Source organism: Phalacrocorax aristotelis, chromosome 19, assembly GCF_949628215.1.
Source record: "Phalacrocorax aristotelis chromosome 19, bGulAri2.1, whole genome shotgun sequence".
NCBI classification, from domain to species: domain Eukaryota; kingdom Metazoa; phylum Chordata; class Aves; order Suliformes; family Phalacrocoracidae; genus Phalacrocorax; species Phalacrocorax aristotelis.
The window spans coordinates 2499945-2521380 of NC_134294.1; the positions used below are offsets into that span (position 1 = coordinate 2499945).

The following is a 21436-nucleotide window of genomic DNA, read 5'->3' on the forward strand; positions in this document are numbered from 1 at the left end:
GGTTAGGGATGGTGCTTATGATGAAATGCTTAATGGAGTCAGGCAGGAGCCCTCGAAACTGAAATGAAACTGAAGGAAAATGCCCTTAAAGCCCCTTTCTGGGCCCCGTGCTCTGAAGGTGTGCAGAATGCATCTCTGGAGATGGCGTTAAAACCAGCGGTGCCTCCATGGAGGCCCAGGTGTGAGGGGCAGCTGGCCCTGGCTCGTTGGAGCTAATTGTGGATCATGCACAGCTGTGGGGGGAGCTGTGGCCTGAGGAGGCCTGCCCGGCCTCAGCCCCACCAGGACTCGCTGGAGACAGGGTGCAAGAGCCCCCCCGACCCCTGAGACCACCACCACCGTGCTCCCCCAAGGCTTTAGTGAGTACTAATCGCTTAAACAGTCGTTAGGAGCTGGGGCTGAGGCCGGCGGCCTCTCCGCAGCCGAGAGGGGGCTGTGTTGGGGCCACGCTCCCTGAGGGGAGCCGGGTTTGGAGCCTGGCTTGGCCTTGGGGCGCAGCAGCCGCTCGCTGTTCTTGTTGTTAGTTTGTTTTTTTTTTTTCCTCTGAAGCTTTTAAAATTTACTTGTTGGCTGATAAAATGTCACTTCTGGTAAATGCTTCTTAAGAAAAAGACGCAAAACTGTATGTATGCATAAATATTTACTTGAGAAATTCAGCTGTGAAGCTCCGTGCTCTTTTCCTACCCCTTCCACCATCGATTCCTGAAAAATGTGCTTTACAAATCACCTTCGAAAAATGTATTTTTATTTGCATGGATTCCCTCATTTTTATGATCTATTTAATCGCGGGGACGGGCTTTCCCTGTGCACCAGCTGTGGGGAAAGGCGCTGGGCGCCTTTTTGGTGCTGCAGGGCTGTGCCATGCCCCGCTTGGCCACAGGTAAGGCAAAACCCCCACGATTTAGACCTTCTCTGTCAGGTTTTGAAATCGATGTGTCCAGCAGGAGGGAGCTGGGCTCTTGCACAGGAAGTTGAGGTAATTCCTGTAAGAGCTGCGGTAGGTCCTGGCTGTCCTTTGGAAGCACTGTGCTGCCCGCCTGTCGCACTCGCAGCTCTGTCTTCTGCACCAAGTCCTGGATCCTGGAAGAAAATTCAGGGGGGATGGAGCCAGGCGAGAGGTGCCAGAGTCTTCTGAACCATCCCCATAGGATACACAGCCCCCCACATTGAGTTTGGGTGTCTCGGGTCGTCCTCTTGCCCCTGGGACATGGAGCTACCTGCCTGCAAACCATGCGTGGCCCCGGAGGGACAACTTTATTTACTTTTTCCACCTACGTACATATAGATACGTGCTGTGGTCACAGGGAAGTACTTAGTTTTTGCTCCACTCACCATTATACAACAGCGTTTGCTCGGGAGAAATCAGGGCTGCAGCGCCAGGTCCCCATCCAGTCCGGGAGGGTCACCTCACACCCCTAGTATTGGCCCTTCACTGAAGGGTGAGCCCCCTCCTTCGGGAGGGCTCCAGCCTCTGACCTTCACCGTTTGCCCTATTCCTGGCACTCTTCCCTCATTTCTACCTCCTTCCCAGCAAGCGGTTTCCAAGCCAGGATGGTCTGAAGGACACCTCGGAAGAGAGGTTCTCCCCATGGCGTGGATGCTTGTGCCTCCCTCGACCCCGTGCCGCCTCTTATGGCAGATCATTTGGCTTCCCCAGGTGCGGTGTTTGTACGTGACCAGTCTGGGGCTGCAGCCGGAGGACGACAGCCTCTCGTGGCAGCGGCCGTGGGCACGGCGGTACCTGGGAGCACAAGAGTTGCGCCCAGGGCAGGCCGGGGCGCGGCGGGGACGGTACTGCGGTGGCGAACGTCTGGTGGCGCGCAGCCCCGGTGAGAACCGCCGTGCGTTTGTGCCCGGGTTAGGGGCACGGGCGTGCCACAGCCGTGTTCTCCTCGGTGTTAGCCGTGCCGTGGGAGCGAGGGAGGGCGACGCGCCTTCCTGGCATCGTCAGCACAGCTCTACTTGCTCTCCCGTTGCTCTGCTGCAGCAGCTTTGCAGAACACCTAATGGCTGCTCCCGATCAGCCCCGGTGGTGGTTGGATTCTGGTGCGTTTCTGCCTGGCGCTACGAAGGGAGAAGAAACACCGATGCGCACCGTTCCCATCAGCTGCTGCTGCAGAGCAACGTTTAAAGAGGTACGAAGGACGAGCGGTGATTTTTGCATTGCTATCTCAGCTCTCAGGAGCAGGGGCGAGCGTTCCCCTCGCTGTACCCAGGGAGAGGGAGGCCAGGAGGGCTGGAGGCACCCGCTCCACCTTCACCAGGTCCCCACTCACCCCTTGGCTGCATCCAGCGGCTGTTTGGCTCCCCCCCAAGCCACGGTAGCAGCCGTAACCATTGTAGGACAGCGGCAATTTCCTGGTCTTGTGCTTAATCATTGCACCATACTGAATCGCACGGCAGCCGGCGGGGGCCAGCCCTGCGACTAGAGATGAGGGGGATTAGAAGCACTGGGAAAAGCAAACTCCCATCCCACCCCTCTGTAGGAAAATAAGCATTTTCACCGTCCCCAACTTTATGGGTAGAAATTGCGAGCCCCAGGCTTTGCCCACACCTCCTCCGGCAGGGTGAGAGCTGGCACGGGGGGTACTCGGAGCAGAGGAGCGGCAAGAAGAGCTTCACATCTGGCAGCAGCAGCTCCGGTGCTGGGCGAGCCCGAGCTGCTCCTGGTCACGCCTTGTATGGCCACTGTTTACCCTCCTTTGGAGAACCCAAAGTGGGTGAATATTGACAATCCTCGCCGTATTGGTGCCGCTACATGTGCGAGCCTCTCTGGGCGTTGCCGGAGGCCCCAGCTACAGGATGCCCTATGCTGTGGGAGCCCTTTGCAGGCGAGGTTTTGGTAGACTGGGATGAGTGGGGCAGACTGGGGTCGAGTCCTTGCACGGCTCTGTGTACCTCAGCACCCCAGTGCCTCCCCGAGCAAAATGGAAGAGCCTGAAGGAGATCAGGAGCATCTTTGTTCCCAGATGACTATTAGTTTTTTGTTGTCTTGGTTAGAAAGACTCTTTTTACCTGAGAGGGGCTGGAGTGTGTGTGTGTGTGGGGGGTCGGTCTCTGCTCCCAAGTCACCAGTGACAGGATGAAAGGAAACAGCCTCAAGCTGTGCCAGGGGAGGTTTAGGTTGGATATTGGGAAAATGCCTTCCCTGCCAGAGCGGTCAGGCCCTGGCACAGGCTGCCCAGAGAGGGGGGGGAGTCACCGTCCCTGGGGGTGCTCAGAAACGTGCAGACGTGGCACTTGGGGCCATGGTTTAGGAGGCCTGGGGGTGTTGGGTTGGGGGTTGGACTTGATGGTCTTAGAGGTCTTTTCCAACCTTCATGATTCTGTAATTCTATGAAAACACCATTCTGTGTCCCTGTTTCCATCATGACTTAACTGGGCAGGGAAAAACACAGCCAGTGCAAAGCATCCTCCGCTTCTGACTTACCAAAGCGGGTGAGATGCAGCGCCGTGAGAGGAGGAAGGTCCAGAGTCCACCCGAACAGGCTGCGCCTGAAGGTAGGGCTGAGGAGGCTGGTTTCCTTGTGAGCAGGAGCTTGTCGGTGCCCAGAGGCTCCTTGTGCATGGGGATGCTCCATCACTTTCCCCACGTGCGCAGTGTCTTGCTCTCAGAACAGAGCAGGCAATGCTCACAAGGTGTCTGGTTCACCTTTGTGTAGAAGCAAAATAAGGCAAGCAGCAGAATAAGGGGGAAAAAAATGCAAGGGGTGTCCAGTGGAAGAGGATGGTTATGTCATTTGCTTGGCGAGAACCTCTAATTGAATCGGTGATGCCAATCAATCGCTTTAGCAGTTTTCTTCTGGCAGAGATTGCAGGTGCACAGGCCTCCGCACCGCTTTGCGGGGATCCCCGGCACGGGCAAGCACCGAGCCGGGGGGAGGAAATACCCCCCTGTCACTGACAGGGAAACTGAGGCAGGGAACAAGGATGTGACTTGCGTGGAAATCAGGGAGATGGTGAGAAAAGGGAACTTGGGTCGGGACTTCGGCAAAACCTCTTCCCCTCTCTGGCACGTGCCGTTTGCCTCCTCAGCTCTCCAGCCCAATGTAAGTAGATCCCTGGGACAGCGGCGAGTTAATTAGCTGAACCAGAGCTTGCTGTAATTCAAGATTTTCTGAGTCCGCGGCCAGTTTTTATCGCTGGGAAATAAGGTATATTTTTGTGCATCAAATTGGCTAAGCTTCTGGGTGAGCGACTCTCTGCCCCGACCCCTCTGCCTGAGAAATAACAACACCCCCCGGGGCCGAAGGCCTCCTGGGAGGATGTGGATTTTGTTTCTCTTTCGCAATATGCAAGACACAACTTTTGCAGCCCAATTTATTGCAGTGTACGGAGGGGGCGCGGTGCCTGAGCCAACACATCAGCACTTGGAGCTCCATATAAAGGGATTCCTACAACCAGGTGTCCGAGCAAAAAAATACATAGATATGTAAAATTCACCCAGAATTTAAATGGGGAGCGTGTGTTTCAGCTCATCCTGGCCCGATGGCCCTCTGCCTGATCCCCCGCTCCCATCTTGGCGGGGATTTGATCCTTGATTTCTGCCTTGCAAACAGCAGCTGTTGGGCGAAGGGCTGCCCACCCCTTCCTCGTCTCCCCGAGGCCCAAACGCTGCTGGACGAGGACACCTGGGTTACAGCCAGAGGGAAGCATTTCTGATTTAAGAGATATTTCCTGCTGCCTTTGACTTCAGCTTTGGGGCAAGCCAGGGTGGGAATTACAGCTGCCGATGCCCAGGGCATCAGCCTCCAGGGAAATAGTGATTCACTGCTGTTTCTGTGGCTGTATGTCACTGCTGAGCCCCAGGGGGGTTTGCAGCACTGAGACCTCCCTGGGGGGGTCAACCCTGCTGAGCTGGTCTGCAGGGCAGGAAACCTGTGCCATGGGGATGCTCGGTGCTGAGGGCGGGGAAAGCAGGCACAGCCTGAACTGCCTTTTCCTAAGGGACGTGCTTGGGGTTGTTGCAAAATCGAGCCAAAACATTCTTTCCTGGTGAGAAATCTGTTTTGCTCTGCACCGGGTGTGAGGCAAGAGCGAGCTCCCGGCCACCGCGTCGCAGCAAAGGTTGCCAGCGCCCGGCCCTCCGACAGCACCGCGCCTGCCCGCAGCCCCTCACGCCAGCTTTGATTTCTCTGTCTCGGAGCAATCACAAATTTTGAGAGCCTGCAGGCTCAGGGCTGAGCCGGCGGGGGGCCGCTCAGGGGTGCTGATGCATGTTGGTGGGAGACGCGTCACCTCTCAGGTGTTATTTTTTTCTGGATAATTCAATGGGAAACCTAGCAAAGAGGTTAGCTTCTCCTCGCGGGCTTCGAGGGGTGGTCGCTGGGCTCAGCTGAGTCACGTCACACCGAGGACCGATGTTTTGTGCGCTCTGGTTTTATTTTGGAGCAACAGAAGAGAATCTGCGGTGCAGCAAAAAGCAGAGGGAGCTGACAGGATGCACGGGGAGCTCGAGCCAAGGGGAAATGAGTCTCAGCGGAGAGGCTCGCGTTGGTTTCCATCTTGCCCTTCGCAGGGACGAGGCGCAGGTGTCCACCCTTCCCTTGTTTTCCTGTGCTGAAACATCGCATCTGTGCTGCTCTCCCTCCCCGGATCCAGTGTATGATGACGCAACTTCATGAGAGGGTGGTTGTCCTTGTGTCAAAGCCAAAAAGCCCCGAGGAGGAGACCCGCCAGGGTTGGGAAACGCTCCTGTCCCTTTTCTTACCAGCTTGGAGGTGGTTTTGCAAAAAGCCCTTTTGCTTCAACACCGCCCGGCTCGTCCCCGACACTTGCTGCGACGCCGGGGCAGCCTCCGGCCGCGCATCCGGCACAGCAAGGCTGCCCGCTCGCACCTGCAGGCTCCCCTCTGGCACTGGGTCCCGGAGCCTGCAGGGACCGGGGAGAAAGCACGCCTGAGACCTTCTTTTCAGCAAGATCCCCGGGGTGCTGCCCTGGAAAAGGGCACCGCAAAGGAGGGAGATGGTCTGGAAAGAGGCATCCCCAACCGCAACTGCGGGGACTCACGGCAGGTGGGGATTCCGGCCCGGGGCGCCGAGAGGGGCTGGATCGGTCCCACGCGGCACCGCCGGGCAGCCAGCTTGGCGTAGCAGCAGGCACGGAGCAGGCAGCACCTGCAGTGAGAAGGAGGGCCTGGCCTCATCCAAAACATGGCACCGGCTGCTTCTAACCTACCTGAAACATGCTCTGCCAGCCAGGCGGGAAGAGCTGCCAGCGTTTGCATCCTCCTCCTGCTCTAAATCCCTGAGAAGCTGCCCTTTCCAGCCCATTCCCACCCCAGCTGCTTCTCTGCTTCCCCGTGCAAACCCTGCCCAGCTCCAAGAGCCCTTGTGTACCCCGGCTTCAGGACTGTCCCCATCCTCCGGTGCCGCCCCCTTGACTTCAGGCAGTTGTCACTGGCATGGCCCGACCTCCTGCAGGGCTGAAATGGGGGGTGAACGCCTCCTTGCTTTCCCCCCTTCCCTAAAGCCTGTTCCCTTTCTGCTGCTGCCCATCGCCTGGTCTGTGTTTTGCAAAGCTCCAGAGGATGCTGCTGGGGTGGCGCGCAAGCCCTGGGGTTAGCCCAGGGCCAGCGTTAGCCCTCCCAGGCAGCGCTGCCTGTACCGGTCCATTAAAGCCTTCGATGTGCCGCTGGTGCCCGGTCCTGAGTAGCAACCGTGGGCGGTCAGATTTCCTACGGTGCTTCCCTCGAGTCCCGGTGCGAACATGTGTGGGAGCTTCCCATGAGACACGAACACACCTGGAGTGACCGGAAAACACAATTTTTGCAAGTTATATGCAGAAACGAGGCCCCGGGAGCCAGGGCAGGGAGAGGGGGGCTTTGCTGGATGTCTGCTGCAGCCTGGCTCCCATCCACAGGCCGGGGAATGGCTGCACTTACTGCAGGCGAGCAGCACCGCCAGCATCAGCAGGACCTTCATCTTCCTCTCACCCGGGCCTGAGAGGAGAAACAGAGGACAGACTCAGCCAGGCAGTGTGGCTGGTCCGTAGGTGCTGCCTTGCAAACCTTGTCCCTCTGAAATTCAGGTCAAATCCCCCCCCAGATTTGGAGGGAGGAAGGCAGCCGTGCTCCCTTGCATCTCTGTTGCTGCCTCTTGGCCGAAAGCAAACTCTGAAGCCATCCCACCTCCCAAGCATCTCCCACCTCCCGTCCCACCACTTTGGGCATCCAGGGCACCGCTTTGCAGCTGTTTTATCCAAAAGCAATGACACTTTATCTACAGGCATGGAAAAGAGCAGAAAGCAGCACTCCTGCCGCCTCCTCCCAACATCCCCCCCGTGTTTTTGTTTCCACAGCAGCAATGCAACCGCCCCATCGCAGCAGTGGGACGAGGGTAGGAGTCGCTTACCAGGGGATCGCTCCAGCTCCGACTCCTCGCTGCCAGCCCGTCCTCCCGGGGAGAGCGCTGCCCTCCGTGTCCAGCCCGTGGGCTCTGAACTGGAAGCGCTGAAATGATGCGTCTGTCCCAAAAACGCGTTCTGCTACGCCCCTTCCCTCACCAGCCAACCTCCCGCTCCCCGTGGGCTGCAGCCAGAGTGACGCAGGGGCCGAGGCAGAGTTGTTGCAAAGTTTGGGGAGGACGATGTTGAGTATTTATGGGAATTTCTCTCTCTCTGCCCAGCAGCAGCTCACAGAGGACAGCGTGGTTTAAGAACGTTGTTTATTTTGACGCTGATTACATTTACAGCAGCACTAACGTGCTCCGCGCAGGCTGATCCAGATGCAGAATCAGCGCGTGTGCTCCGGCCCCGCATCCCGGCTCCCATCACCGGCACCGGCGGCTCGAGTAGAAGCGGTAGCGTTTGCTGTAGCTCCTGATGTTTCGCTTCAGGCAAAGCGCCAGGCTGCGGTCGCACTCGCAGGAGAGCTGGGAGCACCAGGAGCTGTTTACTGCAGGCAGAGGGGAGCCCAGGGTCAGCCCCGGCTCGCGGGGGGGTGACACCCCCTTTGCCAGGGTCCTACTTACCGCAGGAGGGGGTGCTGCTGTGCCAGTAGTAGTGGTAGCCCCGCGTCTTGGCATCGCAGTGGGAGCTCAGGAGGTTGTTGTAGCAGGTATCGTGCAGCTGGCAGCACCTGTAAGGGGGCTCGAGGCTTTGGGATTTGGGTTTTTTCTTCTCCCTACCCCCCAAATTCGAAGCCATGCAAGGATGTGTTTGGGCAGGGAGATTTTTAAGTGGGCACTTACCTGTCCGTGGCATCTTTGGGCTGTCCTTTGCCCCCCAAGCCACAGTAGCAGCCGTAGAAGGCATAATTGAAGAACGAAAATTTCCCCGTTGCCTTTGTGATCATCTTGTGCAGCTGCCAGATGTTCCCATCGGCTGGGGACAAGGCTGTGGGGGAAAATCAGTGGGGCTCACCCCGATGCCCGGCTCGCCAGCAGCATCCCTGCACCCCTGCAGACCCCAAAGTGGTACCAGGCTGGTAACGTCTTAAAAACAAGTAGATGCAATGGAGAGGAAATGCGTGCCCGCTCAGTGCAGGAGAGCTGCTGGATGTTTCAGAGAGGTGGTCATGGGGAAAGATTCAGAAATCACTGGACTGGTCCTAATTTCCATGGGTGCAGCTGCACAGAGAGCCGTGGGACTGGTGCGAGCGAGGACGCTTACCCCAAGCAAATAGCACAGCGACGGCGAGGAGAGAGTTCATCTTTTGACAGCCCTGGGAGAGGAAACCAAACCTGTGTAATTTCCCCATTGTATCGAACGCTTTCTTTTGTAATTCCCACCTGGTGGGGGCCAGAGATGCTCCCCGCCTCCAGGGATTAGGGGAGATGAGGGGGGTGACGGTGCGCCCGTTGCCATCCCTTCGGCGCAAAGCGCTGCTGTGGCGGGGATGGGAAGCGATGGGTATCGGGTGGCGGAAGGGTGGGAGAAAGCAAAATGAAGGGAAAGGAAGAAAAGTTGGAGGGAAGATCAGCCCTCGAGGGCTGTACGCTGCCGCTCTGCCTCTGGGCTGGCTTCGCAGGTAACCAACCTCTCCTTTGCTCCTGCTTCTCCGGCATGGACCTCGCTCCCCGCTCGCACCGCGGCTTTTGGTAGGAAAGGAAAGGAAAGCGCCCCTCCGTCCCCGCTTACCTCGGGAAAGCCGCCGCTCGCTTGCAGGGCCCAGCAGGGCTTTCTTTATATAGGGTTTGCTCCTGGCTTTCGGATGCTCTTTTTGCCCAAATCTTGCTGACTGGGCTTTTCTGCAAAGCAGAAGATGCCCTCCTTCCCCTTTACAGGAATGCAGGAAATCCCCCCCAGCGCCCCGGCTCCGTACCTCACGCACCGGGGCTGGCGCCGGGCTGGAAGAGCTGGCAAAGCAGCATCATTTCCAGGCCGAGGAGGAAGCCAATGGTCTCTGCCCCTGGCCAGAGATGCCCAGGCGCCTTTTCCCCTGCCCTCCCCAGCACCATGGTGCTGTATCGGGGGGCAGGGCGGGGGGAACAAGACCCCACATTCAGCTTTCGCATCCCAGCAGCTGCAAACAAAGCGAGTTTGGGTTTTTGAGGGGTCGTACGGTTTGGGAACTGTCCCTCTGCCATGCTGCCGAGGCGACTGAGAGCAGGTCGCCGGTTCTTTGGGAAAAGTATATGGACAACAACAAAAGCACCTCTAAATGTGCAGTTCTCAGAAACACAGGGTTATGCAGATGCTGGATGATTAGAGGCTGTGAGAAGAATGAAGCAAACTAGACGTTTTGTGGTGAGTGAATGCAACTTCCCTTTGTTTCTTTCTGTATGATTTTTGAATTCTGAAATTCTGAATCTTTCAATGAGTGGAAAAATTCTGAACGCTTCCTCATTGCAGCCACCATGCAGAGCTCATTCCCTGTGGAGAGACCATTTAGTCACCAATTAACTGCCCTCATAAATTAGCATCTGCCTCGGCATGGACGAGGCTTTGAAATCTTCTCTCCTCCGCGGGTAACTATTCTTTAGCCTTACTTTGGCCACCAGTTTTACGTAAGTGTCACGGGAGGGTCTCAAATCATCTCCCACATTTCCCACTCCCATTATTCCTGTAAAAACACCTTTTGGCCATATCTCACCTGCCCCTTAATGCACCGTTTTGTTTTAGCTCCGGGAGTGAGCTCAGTTAGCGGGAAAGGGTGTTGGGAGAAGCCAAAACCCCCGACTGCCATCAGGGCTTGCACTGGGGGATTGTTTTATTAACAAACCCCAGGGAGTTTTACTTGGAGGCATTTATTTGTCCCTGTTTCTCGATGCAAAGATCCGGCAGCAGCAATGGTGCTCCGCAGCGGGATAGACCTGGTGATAGACCTGCGAATTACAGCCGCTCTCAGACCTTCGGCTTTTTCAGGCTGCTGTCGGGACCGTGGAAGTATCGGGGTGTCAGGCAGGTGGTGCGGCCAAGGTGTGAGATGCAGAAGTGCTCCCCAAACTCGGCAGCCCTGATCCCGCCCTTGCAGTGCCTCAATCTCAGGAGCTCTTACAGAAAAACACCATGGGGAGTAATTTTGAATAGCTTTTATTTAATTATCTTTGCTGGGAAATGAAATTGAAAGAAAAGAGAGGAGGAAGGGACCAAAAAATGGAAGGTGACATGTCTTTTTGGGAACTGGAGGATCCAAGTTCGCACACATAATGTGTACATGCCCTTCCTCACACTGACCATCACCTTGCCTGGAGCCTTGGTGGCTCCGGCTCTGTTCAGCCCCCACATCAGGCTTTTCTTTCCGTAGCAGTGGTGAAAACCAGTCAAAATCTGCAACCTTGGGTGCAGATTTCCCTTCCTCAGCACTGGAGCTTACTTCCTCGGCATTTCAGCCTGAAGTAGAAGAGGTAGGATTTATCGTAGGAATGCAAAGCGCTCGCGAAGCACGAAGCCACCGCCTTGTCGCATAGGCAGGTCTCTCTCTCGCACCAGCTCTGCTCATTACCTGCAGGGAAAAAACCACAGTGCTCTGCGGTGGCTTTTCCAGCTGGCATCGGCGAGGGGGTCCCCTTGGAGCACCCCTGACGCCTGGAGCTGCCCAGGGGAAGCGCATGAAGAAACATGTCCTTGTGCTTGTCCTCTCCAGCCCGCCCGCGTCCCTTGCAATGCCCATTTATTTATCGTACACTGCGTCCTCCCGTATGCACCCGGCCGGGCATCAGGCTGGTTTCACCCCCGGGTTGGATACCCTGCTCTGGGGCTGGGGTGCCGTGGGGAGCGGTGCCGGGTGCCCACCTCCGTGGGACCCCCCACTGTGCGGTACTCACTGCAGACGATGTCTCCGTTGGCGACGCCAAAGTGGTAGGGGGTTATCAGGGGTCTGCACTTGCCCTCTCGCAGCTTCCTGTAGCAGCAGTCGTGGGCATGGCAGCACCTGCGGGGGACAACACGTCAAATTGCTGCCCCCAAACCCTCCCTCGCCATGCTTGGAAGGTAAAGGAAGGTCCAGCCTCGAATTTCAGGTGGCCGGGAGGAGGAGATGACAAAGCGGCAGCAAGACGTGGCTGGGGAACAGCACAAACCCCCCTCTCAGAGCACACCAGCGCTGGAAGGCTGCCAGCGAGGAGCTTTTTAGAGACCCCCCGCACACCCTCCACTGGGGTGGCGAGTGGCGATGCTTTTCCAGGTACTCACCGATCGGTGGAGTCCACCGGGGTCCCTCTGCCCCCGATGCCGCAGAAACAGCCGTACCAGCTGTAGGAGAGCAGGGCGCTTTTCCCCGTGGCCGACTTGATCATCCGCTCCAGCTCCAAAACGCTGCCGCGAGCCGGCAGCAGCCCTGCGGAGAGGCAGAGGGACGGGCTCGCGCCGCTGCGGAGCGAGGATGCAGGCAGCACTCCCCGCGCCTCGCGCCAGGCAGAGGACTTAAATAAGTGTGGTGTTGCTGGAAATGCATGCTTTAGGCATGTGAACTATGAGAAACCCCCCAAAAGCCCCTCAGGATGATGTCTGGTTTCTGCAGCTGCCCGCTTCGGTCTGGCAGAACCTTGCATCCTGCACGCTTGCATCCTGCAGCTGGCGATGCCACGCTGCCAGGCTCAGCCGTGGGCTTGGCCCAGGCAGGAGAGCAGGGCACGACAGGCTCCAGGGCCTCTTAAATATGGATCTCAGCATCCCAAAGCCTCCCCGTCGCAAAGAGCTCCAGGACTACAGCTGTGCTACATGAAGCATTAGAGAGAAACTGCAAAATGTAAACAAAAACCTGAATCGTGCACAAAGGCTCTGGGTTTGTACATCTTTTCTGCCATGCAGACGAGATCCCAGCCTGGCCCGGTGAAACCGGGGCACTTACCGCAAGCCAAGAGCACGGCAAGGAGGAAATTCTTCATCCTCGGGCTGGCCCTGGAGGAGGAAACAGCAACGGTGGGTGACGAGCAGCACCCCAGGGGCAGGAGAGGTGCTGTCCCCATGCCTGCGCCGAGGGCACGGAGCCGGTTGGGTGCACCCTGCCAGCACTGCGCGATGACATTAGTGACACCGTGAATATACAGCATTGTGAAGGTAACACCGTGCCCGAGTGCACATGGCTGACGCCCAATGGGGCCTTTTGACTCCGTTTTTGGGATGCGGCACTTGGCAGGGGTGTGTACAGGGACACAGCGGTTGTCCTGCCTGGGGGTGATGAAGCTCCCACCGCCGCCCCCCACGCTGTCTGATGAAACAAGAGGGCAATAAAATCCCCCCTCTCCTTACCCCGCCTGGACTTTGCAGCTCCGAGACTGCCGGCTTAGCAGGTTCGCTTTATATAGATGGCGAGGTCCACCCCCTCCTCTATCTGTGCTGACGGCGATAGTCGCGGCACAGCAGGTCTCGCTGAGTGGCCTCTTGGTAAAGGAGAAGGTTCCCATCCTTCGCCTTTAGGAGAAACATGAGTTTCCCCGCAGCGGTGCGCGGCCGGCCGCCACACACCCTCCATCACCTTGCTTCTGCTCGTTGGCTGGGCACGAAGCTGTCTCCATCTCAGGCTGATGCGGCTTCTGGATGAGGGCAGTCGAGGTCTCAGCCGTGGTTTTAAAAGTTGCGGGATTCTGTGGCTGGAGAAATGGGACAGAAGTGATTTATGCTCAGGAGGGGCAGAGCTGGCACCGCTGAGGTGGCTGCATCCTTGTTGCAGCTGCAGAGGCGGCACTTTGGCCTCGGGCATCATCTCAAGCGGGTGCTTGGTTTTGCCAACTCGCACCCTGCAACCTCAGAGAAGGCTTCTCTTGGGTCTTCCCCTTGCAATTGCCCCCTCAAATCCATGTCTGCATCCAAACCCGGCCACGCCGAATGGCAAGGGGAGGGCAAAGGGAGGACGGTGAATGCCGCGGTCTCCTTTTGTGGGTCTGTAGTTCTCCTGTCCTGCCCTCAGGGCACGGGAGGCTCTGGGAGTGCATAAGCAAGGGGTCTGTGAAATTAAATCATCAGCAGAGAAGGCTGGAAACGCCATGGAAACCCAACTGGAATGCTTTTTTCAATACAGTTTCTTTAATCACCATAACTGAGACATGATACAAAGACACAAGGGAGGCAGAAAACCGGAGGAGATAAGAAACAAAAGCTGCTATCTCCCCTGCAAAACCGTGGGGCAAACACACACACAATGCACGGTATCAGGCATGTATGCAGGGCTCCACCCTCAATAATAACCACATTTCTAGGGAAGGGAAACTGGGGGGGGATGTGGATTGTAAGAAAGTGGCTCATGGGTCTGCATTCAAATCCCTTGTTGAATTTCTCGAGAGCTGCCAGAGCTGCTCGCTGGAAGGGACGTCACCTCCCGGCTGTCCTCCAAGGCTGGCAGAGACGCCTGTTACGGGGCTTTTCTGCCCTCTAACCTTTTATTTCCTGCTGCCAAGTGGCATAACAAGCCATCCAAGCCCGATAAGGAAAGGATGGGGAGCAACAGCTCGCCTGCCTCCCCGCTCAGGCGTGCCGAGTCGCTTACCCACTCGCCATCTGCGCAAGAAACCATCTCGATATGCCACGGTGGCAACCGACGGGCATCGTGCCGGCACCCAAACCCCCCGCTTTCCCCAGCTGAATTTTAAAACTATCGCATCCCTGATGATTAAATATCCGCTTCCCAGCTCATCCACATAAAATCTCAATTACAGAAGATTTTCCCCATTGTGGTGTTCGTTATCTGCGCCGCTCGTGCTCGCGTGCTTTGGCATTGCAGGTCCTCGCCCTTTGGGGCGGGTTTGCTGCTGCGTTGGCGCTGATGGGGAGGGATGGCCCTGATCTCTTGGATTTTCCTGCAGAGTTTGGCTAAACCTGCGTGAAAGGTGCCGTCCAGGGGCCTAAACGGAGACCAGAGGGCTGGGATCACACAGACTGGGGATCTACAGGTGGCTTTAATCAAATCTCCTCATTTTAAGCCCTCCCTCTCCACAGAGGATCTCAGGAGGGCGAGCACGCGAAGCGAAACCTTCTCTTCAATCGAGCCACAAACCCAAGGGCTTACAAACCACCCGTGGAAGTTATTATGCCATTGGAAATATGAAACTTTTCAGCCTTCCTATGGAGCAAACAAAAAGGGCTATCAGCCCACACATCTGTTTGTTCAGGGCCGTATTGAAATGTAAATCCACCCAGTGCTTTGATCTGCAAAGCGTCTCTTCCATGCGAAGCAGACGTCGCTGAATGTCCACATGAGCTGATATGCAAATATTTTCTTACCTTTTTAGTGTGCGGGTACACCTTGATCTTCCCCCACCCGCAGGGTGGGGATCTCTGATTTGACGGTGGATAAGTTATCTGAAGTTATTTATTGCTCATTTCTTGCTGCCTTTGGTGTGGGCATCTGTTAGTGGGAGAAGCATCTGGTTAACCAGAAGCGGGTTTAAAAAGGGATTAACGGGGAGAGATGGAAATGTCAGCGTTACGTGGTGCGTTCCCACAGTGAGAACTGATTCAGGTGTGGTTTATAGCCCCGAGGGATCAGGAGTTGCCCTCCCTGTTAGCGCAGTGCCAACCTTGCAGGCTGCAGCTCTCCCAGCACGAAGCAAGCTTGAAAGTCCCTCAGAGGAGTTGTTTCAGGTCCCCAGATGTTCTTGTGCCTAATGTGTAATGTTTTAGAGGTGTTCTGACTGAAATTAATGAATTTGATGTTTATTTGCGTGGTTTTATTCGGTGGTCGCTTGGGTGAAGCTGTTCAATCACACCATCATGGAATTCATGTCATGTCATGGGGTTAACACCTCATCCCGTTGCTCCCCTTTTGCTGCTTTTGCTCCGATGAGGGTCTAACTCTGTATTTCTAACCTTTCAGAGTTAAAAAGTTAAAAAAAGGCTTTTGGTATTCAAGCGGGGTGACAACAGTGCAGTTTTGCTGTGAGCGGGATGGGGGAAAGGAGAGCTCCTGTGGGAGGGACAGGGACAACCTTGGTACTGCACTCCCCTATGGGGTTTGGAGCAGCCATTTGGGACTGTGCCCTGTTGTCACCCGCCACCTCCTTGTGTCCCTCAGGGCAAAGCCTCCGGCCCCAGGCGAGGTGCTGGAGCTGTTCCCCCCACGCTGCCGTCGAGGCCCACCACCGCCTCCCGTCCCAGCACAGAGCCCGCACTGGGGCCCGGCGGCCCAGGTACGTCCCTCCCGTCTGCACCAGTGTGTCGTGGCCGTCCCCCGGCCGGGGTCTGTTCCCCGGGCCCGCACTGGGACATCATGCATAGTGCAGTGGGTGACCGTGGGCTGGGGGGTCGGGCTCAAAGGGTCATAGTCAAAGGGGTTACATCGGGCTGGCAGCCAGTCGCTAGCGGGGTTCCGCAGGGACCCACCTTGGGGCCGGTACTCTTTAATGTCTTCATAAATGACTCGGATGCAGGACTGGAAGGAATGCTAATTAAGTTTGCTGATGACACAAAATTGAGAGGAGCTGTTGACACTCTTGAGGGCAGAGAGGTCCTGCAGAGAGGTCTGGACGGATTAGATCTAGATAATCACCAAGGTTATGAACTTTAATGAGGGCAAGTGCCAGGTTTTGCCCCTGGGGCACAGCAGCCCTGGCTGCACAGCCAGCCTGGGGAGCGAGGGGCTGGGGAGCAGCTCTGCAGGGACCGGGGGGCTCTGGCCGATGGCAAGTTGAACCCGAGCCCCCAGCGTGCCCTGGCAGCCCAGAGGGCCAGCCGTGCCCTGGGGGGCACCGAGCCCTGCATCGCAGCCGGGCGAGGGGGGGGATTGTCCCGCTCTGTCCCGTGCTGGGGCGGCCTCACCTCGAGCGCTGTGGGCAGGGTTGGGCGCCGCAGGACATGGAGGGTATAAAGGTACTGGAGGGTGTCCAGAGGAGGCCACGGGGCTGGGGAAGGGTTTAGAGGGGAAACCGTACGAGGAGCAGCTGGAGTCCCTGGGTTTGTTCAGCAACAGCAGAGGAGGCTGAGGGCAGCCCTCATGGCGCTCTGCAGCTGCCTGAGAGGGGCTGGAGTGAGGGGGGGGTTGGTCCTGCTCCCAAGTCACCAGCGACAGGACGAGAGGAAACGGCCTCAAGCTGCGTCAGGGGAGGTTTAGGTTGGAGATTGGGAACAATTTCTTCACCAAAAGTGTTGTCAGGCACTGGCACAGGCTGCCCAGAGAGGTGGGGGAGTCACCGTCCCTGGGGGAGTTCAGATAACATGTAGACGTGGCACCTGGGGATGTGGTTGAGGAGACATGGTAGTGTTGGGGTGGGGGATGGACTTGATGATCCCAGAGGTCTTTTCCAACCTTCGCGATTCCATGACTCTCCATCCCTCAGACCCGCACTGGAGCACCGCAGCCATCCCTGGGCTCATCCCACAGGCCGCTGCCGTGCTGGGGCAGCCAGGCCGGGCAGCCCACCTCGTCCGCGCCTCACCGCGCCCCGGGACCCCGGGGGCAAGGCGGGAGGAGGCGGGGACGAACACACCGAGCGGGACGCCGGCCCCGCCGACCCTCGGGTCGCCACACGGCGGCTGGAGGACCACCGCCGGCGGCGCTCCGGGCAAGTCGTCTCTGTGGTTGTGGGGGCGGGGTCCGTCGCGCGACCGGAAGTGGGGCGGTCTCCGTGGTAACGCGGTTGTGTTTGTCGGCGGGCGCGGGCGGCCCGAGGCGGCAGGTGAGGGGCTGAGGGGCCGGGGCGGGCTGGGTTATCGGGCCCAGAGTGTGCTGTGGGGTTGTGGAGTTCGGTTATGGGGCCTAGGGCCGGGCTGTGGGGCCAGGACTAGACTTGGCTGTGGGGCTGGCGCCGGCCTGTGGCACTGAGGGCTCTGCTGGGGAGCTGGGTTGTGCTGTGGGGCTGGGGCTGTGCTGTAGGACCGGGGGCTGGGGCCGCCTGCCCTCCCAGCCCTGGGGTCGCAGTGCTTTGGGCCCCCTGTGGGCACAGCCCTCCCTGACCACAGGTCCCCACACCAATCCCTCACCCAGGCATCCGAATGTAAAACACGCTGTATTTAAAACAGCTCCTCACGGTTCACCTCTAATATATACTGTGCTGAAGTGGTACGGACTCTTGCTCAGGAGGGTCCTGTCGTGGCTTCTGGCAGTTTCATTGTTTTGGGGTCTTTATTCTTCAAAGGGGTAGTATAACTGGTGATATCTGGTAAGTGCTCTGACGTGCTTGCAAGTTCCTCTTTAGAGGATGCCCGGCTACAGGTTGTTGCCTTGGAGTTTATTTGTTAGAGGCAGTAAATGAAAGGCACAGACTGCCCTCCCTCCCACAGGCTCCTAGGAACCTCCCGTGTCACCTGCGTGGCGTGTCCCTGTCGGTAGCTCTGCTCGAGGCTTGCAGAGGGACAGATATCTCTGTCCCCAAGTGGCTTTGTACCGGGGCTGGTCAGGGTGCGCCTGTGTGCCAGGACTCTGCCTGGGCTTCGCCCGGCATTGGTGTGCTGAACGTTTCCATTTCACGGCAGTGGAGGAGACACCAAGCGTTGAATAACACATCGCTGGCAAAAGGTTGTGGAACAACCACAGTGGCTGTTCCCTTGTCTTTGTTTCTTTGTTTTGGGGTGACGAGCAGCAGGCAAGTCCAGCTTTATCATTACTGGAGAATGCCAAGCAGTCAAAGTTGACATTTCTTTTTCCCCCTTGATAAATCCTGCTATGCAAACCACACAAAAAAGGAAAAAGAGGTGTGTGACCTCATCACACTTCTCCAAAATGTTGTTGTGAGGATGTGGCCTGGTTGTCTGAGCTTTTGGGCTTTGTCCTGGTAAAGCATGAGTGGTTTCAGTGCAGCTTAGGTTGGGGAACACGCATCAGAACGTGGCTTCATCTTTAATGGAGGTTAATATCGGTCTCTGTTAAGCGGCTTTTGGTCACAGGAAAAGTCGTAATGGGTTTCTCTGTATTGAATGAGACATATTCAATCTCAAAGGTCTTCAGAGATTTTTAAAAAGTAAAGTGCAGTCAGTCTTACCCAAAAGTCCATGACAGGAGCTTAATCTTTCACTGCAGGAACATTGAAAAGGGAAGATCTGTGCTTTGAAGTTCACTTATCTCCCATTGTCACTGAGTTTCTAGCTTCAGAAAAAAAATGTTCCTGTCCCGTCCATCAAAAACTTTTTCCTACGTTGGGAAGGGCGCAACTTCCCGATGCTCTGGGTCAACTCAGAGCAATTCCTGACAAAGCCAGCACCTCGAAATACCTGTATCCCACCATCTCTGACTCAGCCATTACTGAACCATAGGCTCGCTGCCTGCCTACACGGTGATACAATGGATTTATTGCTATTGTTAGCTGTCATGCAGCACAGAAGCGGGAGCTGTGGGGACATGAACTTCTCTAGAATCTTTCTGGCCGATTCCTGTAACTTTTCCCTCTGCTACCCTGTCCACAGGTGCCTTGAGAAGCAATGGCCACAGCGGCTTTTCTGAACTTAGCACTGTCTCACCACTACTTCCCTTCGAGCACAGCAGCCCCGTTCTCCTGTACAACCGCCATCGACATGCACGTTGCCAGGCCAAAATCCGCCAAGGGACGCACGAGGCCGAGCTTCAATTACTCTCAGAACATGGAAACCTGTCCTTGCCGAGTGCCACCTTCCCCACCACTGGCAGCTCCCCATGAATTAGTGAACAGCCAGAGAGCGTCACCCACAAAACCGCCATTCCCGTCTGGCCAGGTGTCTCCTGAGGAAATCCCGGAGCTCCTGCAGCAAGTGCCTTTGAGGACCTCCTCTTCCCTGAACAAGTACAGGGTGCTCCCCTCTATTGGCTGGAAGGGCGCAGGGAGCGGCACTGTGGAAGCAGTGGCTGAACAGACCGACCGGCTGACAGTGAGCAGGGAGGGGGAGGACACTCCGAAAATCGAAACTTTCCCTGCAGAACAAGGATCTGCCAGCGTGTTGTCAGAAAATGATGTCCTGGATGAAGAGAGCTCACACATGCAATGTCCTCTTGAAGAGCTGGGGAGGAAGATGAGACAAGAGAACCCTTTGACATCAACTTTAAGTTTGGAAAAGCCACCGAAAGAAGAGCCGCGATTGCTGCTCGCCATTCGATCTCCCTCTGGTCAGAGATTTGAGCATCACTTCAAGCCCACCGACAGTCTCCAGATGGTCCTTGCTGTGGTAGAGCAGAAAATGTCGGCCAAATACAAACGCTGCAGTGTTGAAACGGTGGAGGTGCCCCGAAGGAGTTTCTCTGACCTTACGAGGTCCCTCCGCGAGTGTGGGATTCTCCACAAGTCCCTGCTGTGCATCCGACAGACAGAGCACCACGAGGCAGATCTTTAGGTGCCCAGAGAGGCTGCTGCGCTGCTCCGGGCTGTTCTGCTGAGGGGGGTGCATTACTTCCTCCAAAAACCTGAAATTCTGGTATCTCTTGGGCCTGCTTCTTCATCTTGCCGTCTTCCAAACACTCCCCTTGAAGCAGACTTATGTAGACGTGTCCAAATAGCTTTTCAGGTGTGTTGAAATGCTACGTAAATAGCATCTTTTTTCACGTGTGCCATCACAAATTGCTTCCTAGTGCCACCAACTCTTGACCTTTTTGGTTTTTTGAAATTGCCAACGTTCTTCTCTGCAGACTGAAGTTTCTGAGACCTCTCGCCTTGGCCTGTTTCCAAACTTCAGGAAGGTACCACTTCCCAGAGTGGATCCAGATGCAGAGGCACCTATCTGGGGCGGGTAGAAAGGAACTGGTTTACTCTGGAGGACCATCTTCAGTAGGTTCTCATCATCCTAAACATCTCAAGAGTGACTGAAAGGGATCAAACCCCAAAACCATCTGGAAATAACAGTAAAATGGATTATTGTGAAGTATTAAATTGCAAGACTGATGGCAATGTACCTGTGAGGGCTCAGCCCTTTCTGGGTAACCTCAGCGCAGCTTTTATGACTACGTCATTGGTGAGCAGCAGGCTTGTCTCCTTTGTTTTCCTTCTCTCATTCAACTCGTGTGATCCATAGGTAAGAAGAGACGTAGAGTTAAGATGTTACAAAATAGTTCCATTTAACACCTTTACACTGAGTCCAAGAAACCAAGTGCTGCTTTGAGAGTTTTTAAATAAAAATGTATTCATTGGATTTGACTGAGGAGTTGGCTCAGGCAGTAGACTGATTTACTAAACCAATATTAAAAAAAGGCTGGTAAAAACGTGGCAGGTTTTAGATAAAGACAACGTGCTTGTGCTAAAAAAGTCTTCTAGGTTTCTAATGGAAATTCTTGTGGTTCAAAGGCAGTCATTCAACTCGCCCAAAAAATGGACCACATTCCATGCAGCTGAGCAAGTTTCAATATTTTGCAGTGAAACAGCCATGTTTTAAGCTCAGCGTAATTGCCAAAGCACCTCAGAGCAGTAACAGCAGCGGAAAGCCGAGCCTGGTGTCGACTGAGGGCGTATCAGCTCCTTCCAAAGCAAGTGTTCAGGCTCCAGCAGCTTCATAAAAGTGGAACCTGGTGACGCCCACTGCTGCGGGCGATGGCGAGCGCACGGTAGCGGTCCTGGTGCCTTCAGAGGAACCAGGCTTGTGAAACGCAGGGATGCTTTTAGTCAAACCTCAGTGGGGCGCAAAGTCCTTCACTTAAGGGTTCAGGAACCATTTTCTGTGTTTAAGTCAGCCTTAAGCAGTTAATTCCCTTCTGATTTTGTGTGTACTGTTATTTCTGCATTTCAGTGTTTTCATGCTGTGTGGTAGTACAATCAATAAAACCTTTTAGGTTGAAACTTGAACTTTAAATGATTTCTGTGAACGGGAGGCTTAGTGTTGCATCTCCTTCTAAATGAGACATGCCATTAATTTAATGGCAAATACCTTGGGAACTTTCCAAATCAGACTTTGGCTGGTCAGCTGCTGTCCCCACCACCTCGCACGTGCCTTCCCAGAGTTTGTACCTCTGTCCTGTATTAAATACAAGCTGGCAGCGAAGGAGGAAGCAGCCCTTTGGATCCATGACCGCCCGCTAACACCCAGAGACACGGTGGCCACCGCACAGGCGTGCAGAGGCCGCTTTAGGCAAGAAGGGAAGAAAGCAGCCTGGCGCACAGCGGGCAGCCCTTCCCCTGCTGGAGCACGGTCCTCCTCAACACCTCCGTGTAAGGTACGGCTGGATGAGTTT

The 21436-nt window shown here is 55.9% G+C and overlaps 4 protein-coding genes across 5 annotated transcripts; 1 reads left to right on the forward strand and 3 right to left on the reverse strand.

Moving 5' to 3' along the window:
* Positions 1-5369: 5369 nt before the first annotated feature.
* LOC142066448 (phospholipase A2, membrane associated-like) lies at positions 5370-7523 on the reverse strand. 2 transcript variants are annotated; one of them, XM_075113862.1, is made up of 6 exons: positions 7353-7492; positions 6884-6940; positions 6607-6742; positions 6010-6116; positions 5711-5871; positions 5370-5616 (listed from the first exon to the last, which is right to left on the reverse strand). In XM_075113862.1, the coding sequence occupies exons 2-5, from the start codon at positions 6921-6923 to the stop codon at positions 5747-5749; spliced, it is 408 nt and encodes a 135-aa protein (XP_074969963.1). In that variant the 5' UTR covers positions 6924-6940; positions 7353-7492; the 3' UTR covers positions 5370-5616; positions 5711-5746. The 2 variants fall into 2 exon arrangements, with proteins under 2 accessions (XP_074969963.1, XP_074969965.1); XM_075113864.1 differs by having other exon boundaries at positions 5370-5871; positions 7353-7523.
* A 132-nt stretch (positions 7524-7655) lies between these two features.
* Positions 7656-8661, reverse strand: LOC142066447 (group IID secretory phospholipase A2-like). The gene is made up of 4 exons (XM_075113861.1): positions 8611-8661; positions 8190-8334; positions 7971-8077; positions 7656-7894 (listed from the first exon to the last, which is right to left on the reverse strand). Exons 1-4 carry the CDS (start codon positions 8648-8650, stop codon positions 7770-7772), a joined length of 417 nt encoding a protein of 138 aa, XP_074969962.1. The 5' UTR covers positions 8651-8661; the 3' UTR covers positions 7656-7769.
* A 1946-nt stretch (positions 8662-10607) lies between these two features.
* On the reverse strand, positions 10608-12350 carry LOC142066643 (phospholipase A2, membrane associated-like). Its single transcript, XM_075114386.1, has 4 exons — positions 12233-12350; positions 11575-11719; positions 11208-11314; positions 10608-10885 (listed from the first exon to the last, which is right to left on the reverse strand). The coding sequence occupies exons 1-4, from the start codon at positions 12348-12350 to the stop codon at positions 10740-10742; spliced, it is 516 nt and encodes a 171-aa protein (XP_074970487.1). The 3' UTR covers positions 10608-10739.
* A 4565-nt stretch (positions 12351-16915) lies between these two features.
* UBXN10 (UBX domain protein 10) lies at positions 16916-21070 on the forward strand. Its single transcript, XM_075113662.1, has 2 exons — positions 16916-16991; positions 18715-21070. The coding sequence occupies exon 2, from the start codon at positions 18730-18732 to the stop codon at positions 19609-19611; it is 882 nt and encodes a 293-aa protein (XP_074969763.1). The 5' UTR covers positions 16916-16991; positions 18715-18729; the 3' UTR covers positions 19612-21070.
* Positions 21071-21436: the final 366 nt, after the last annotated feature.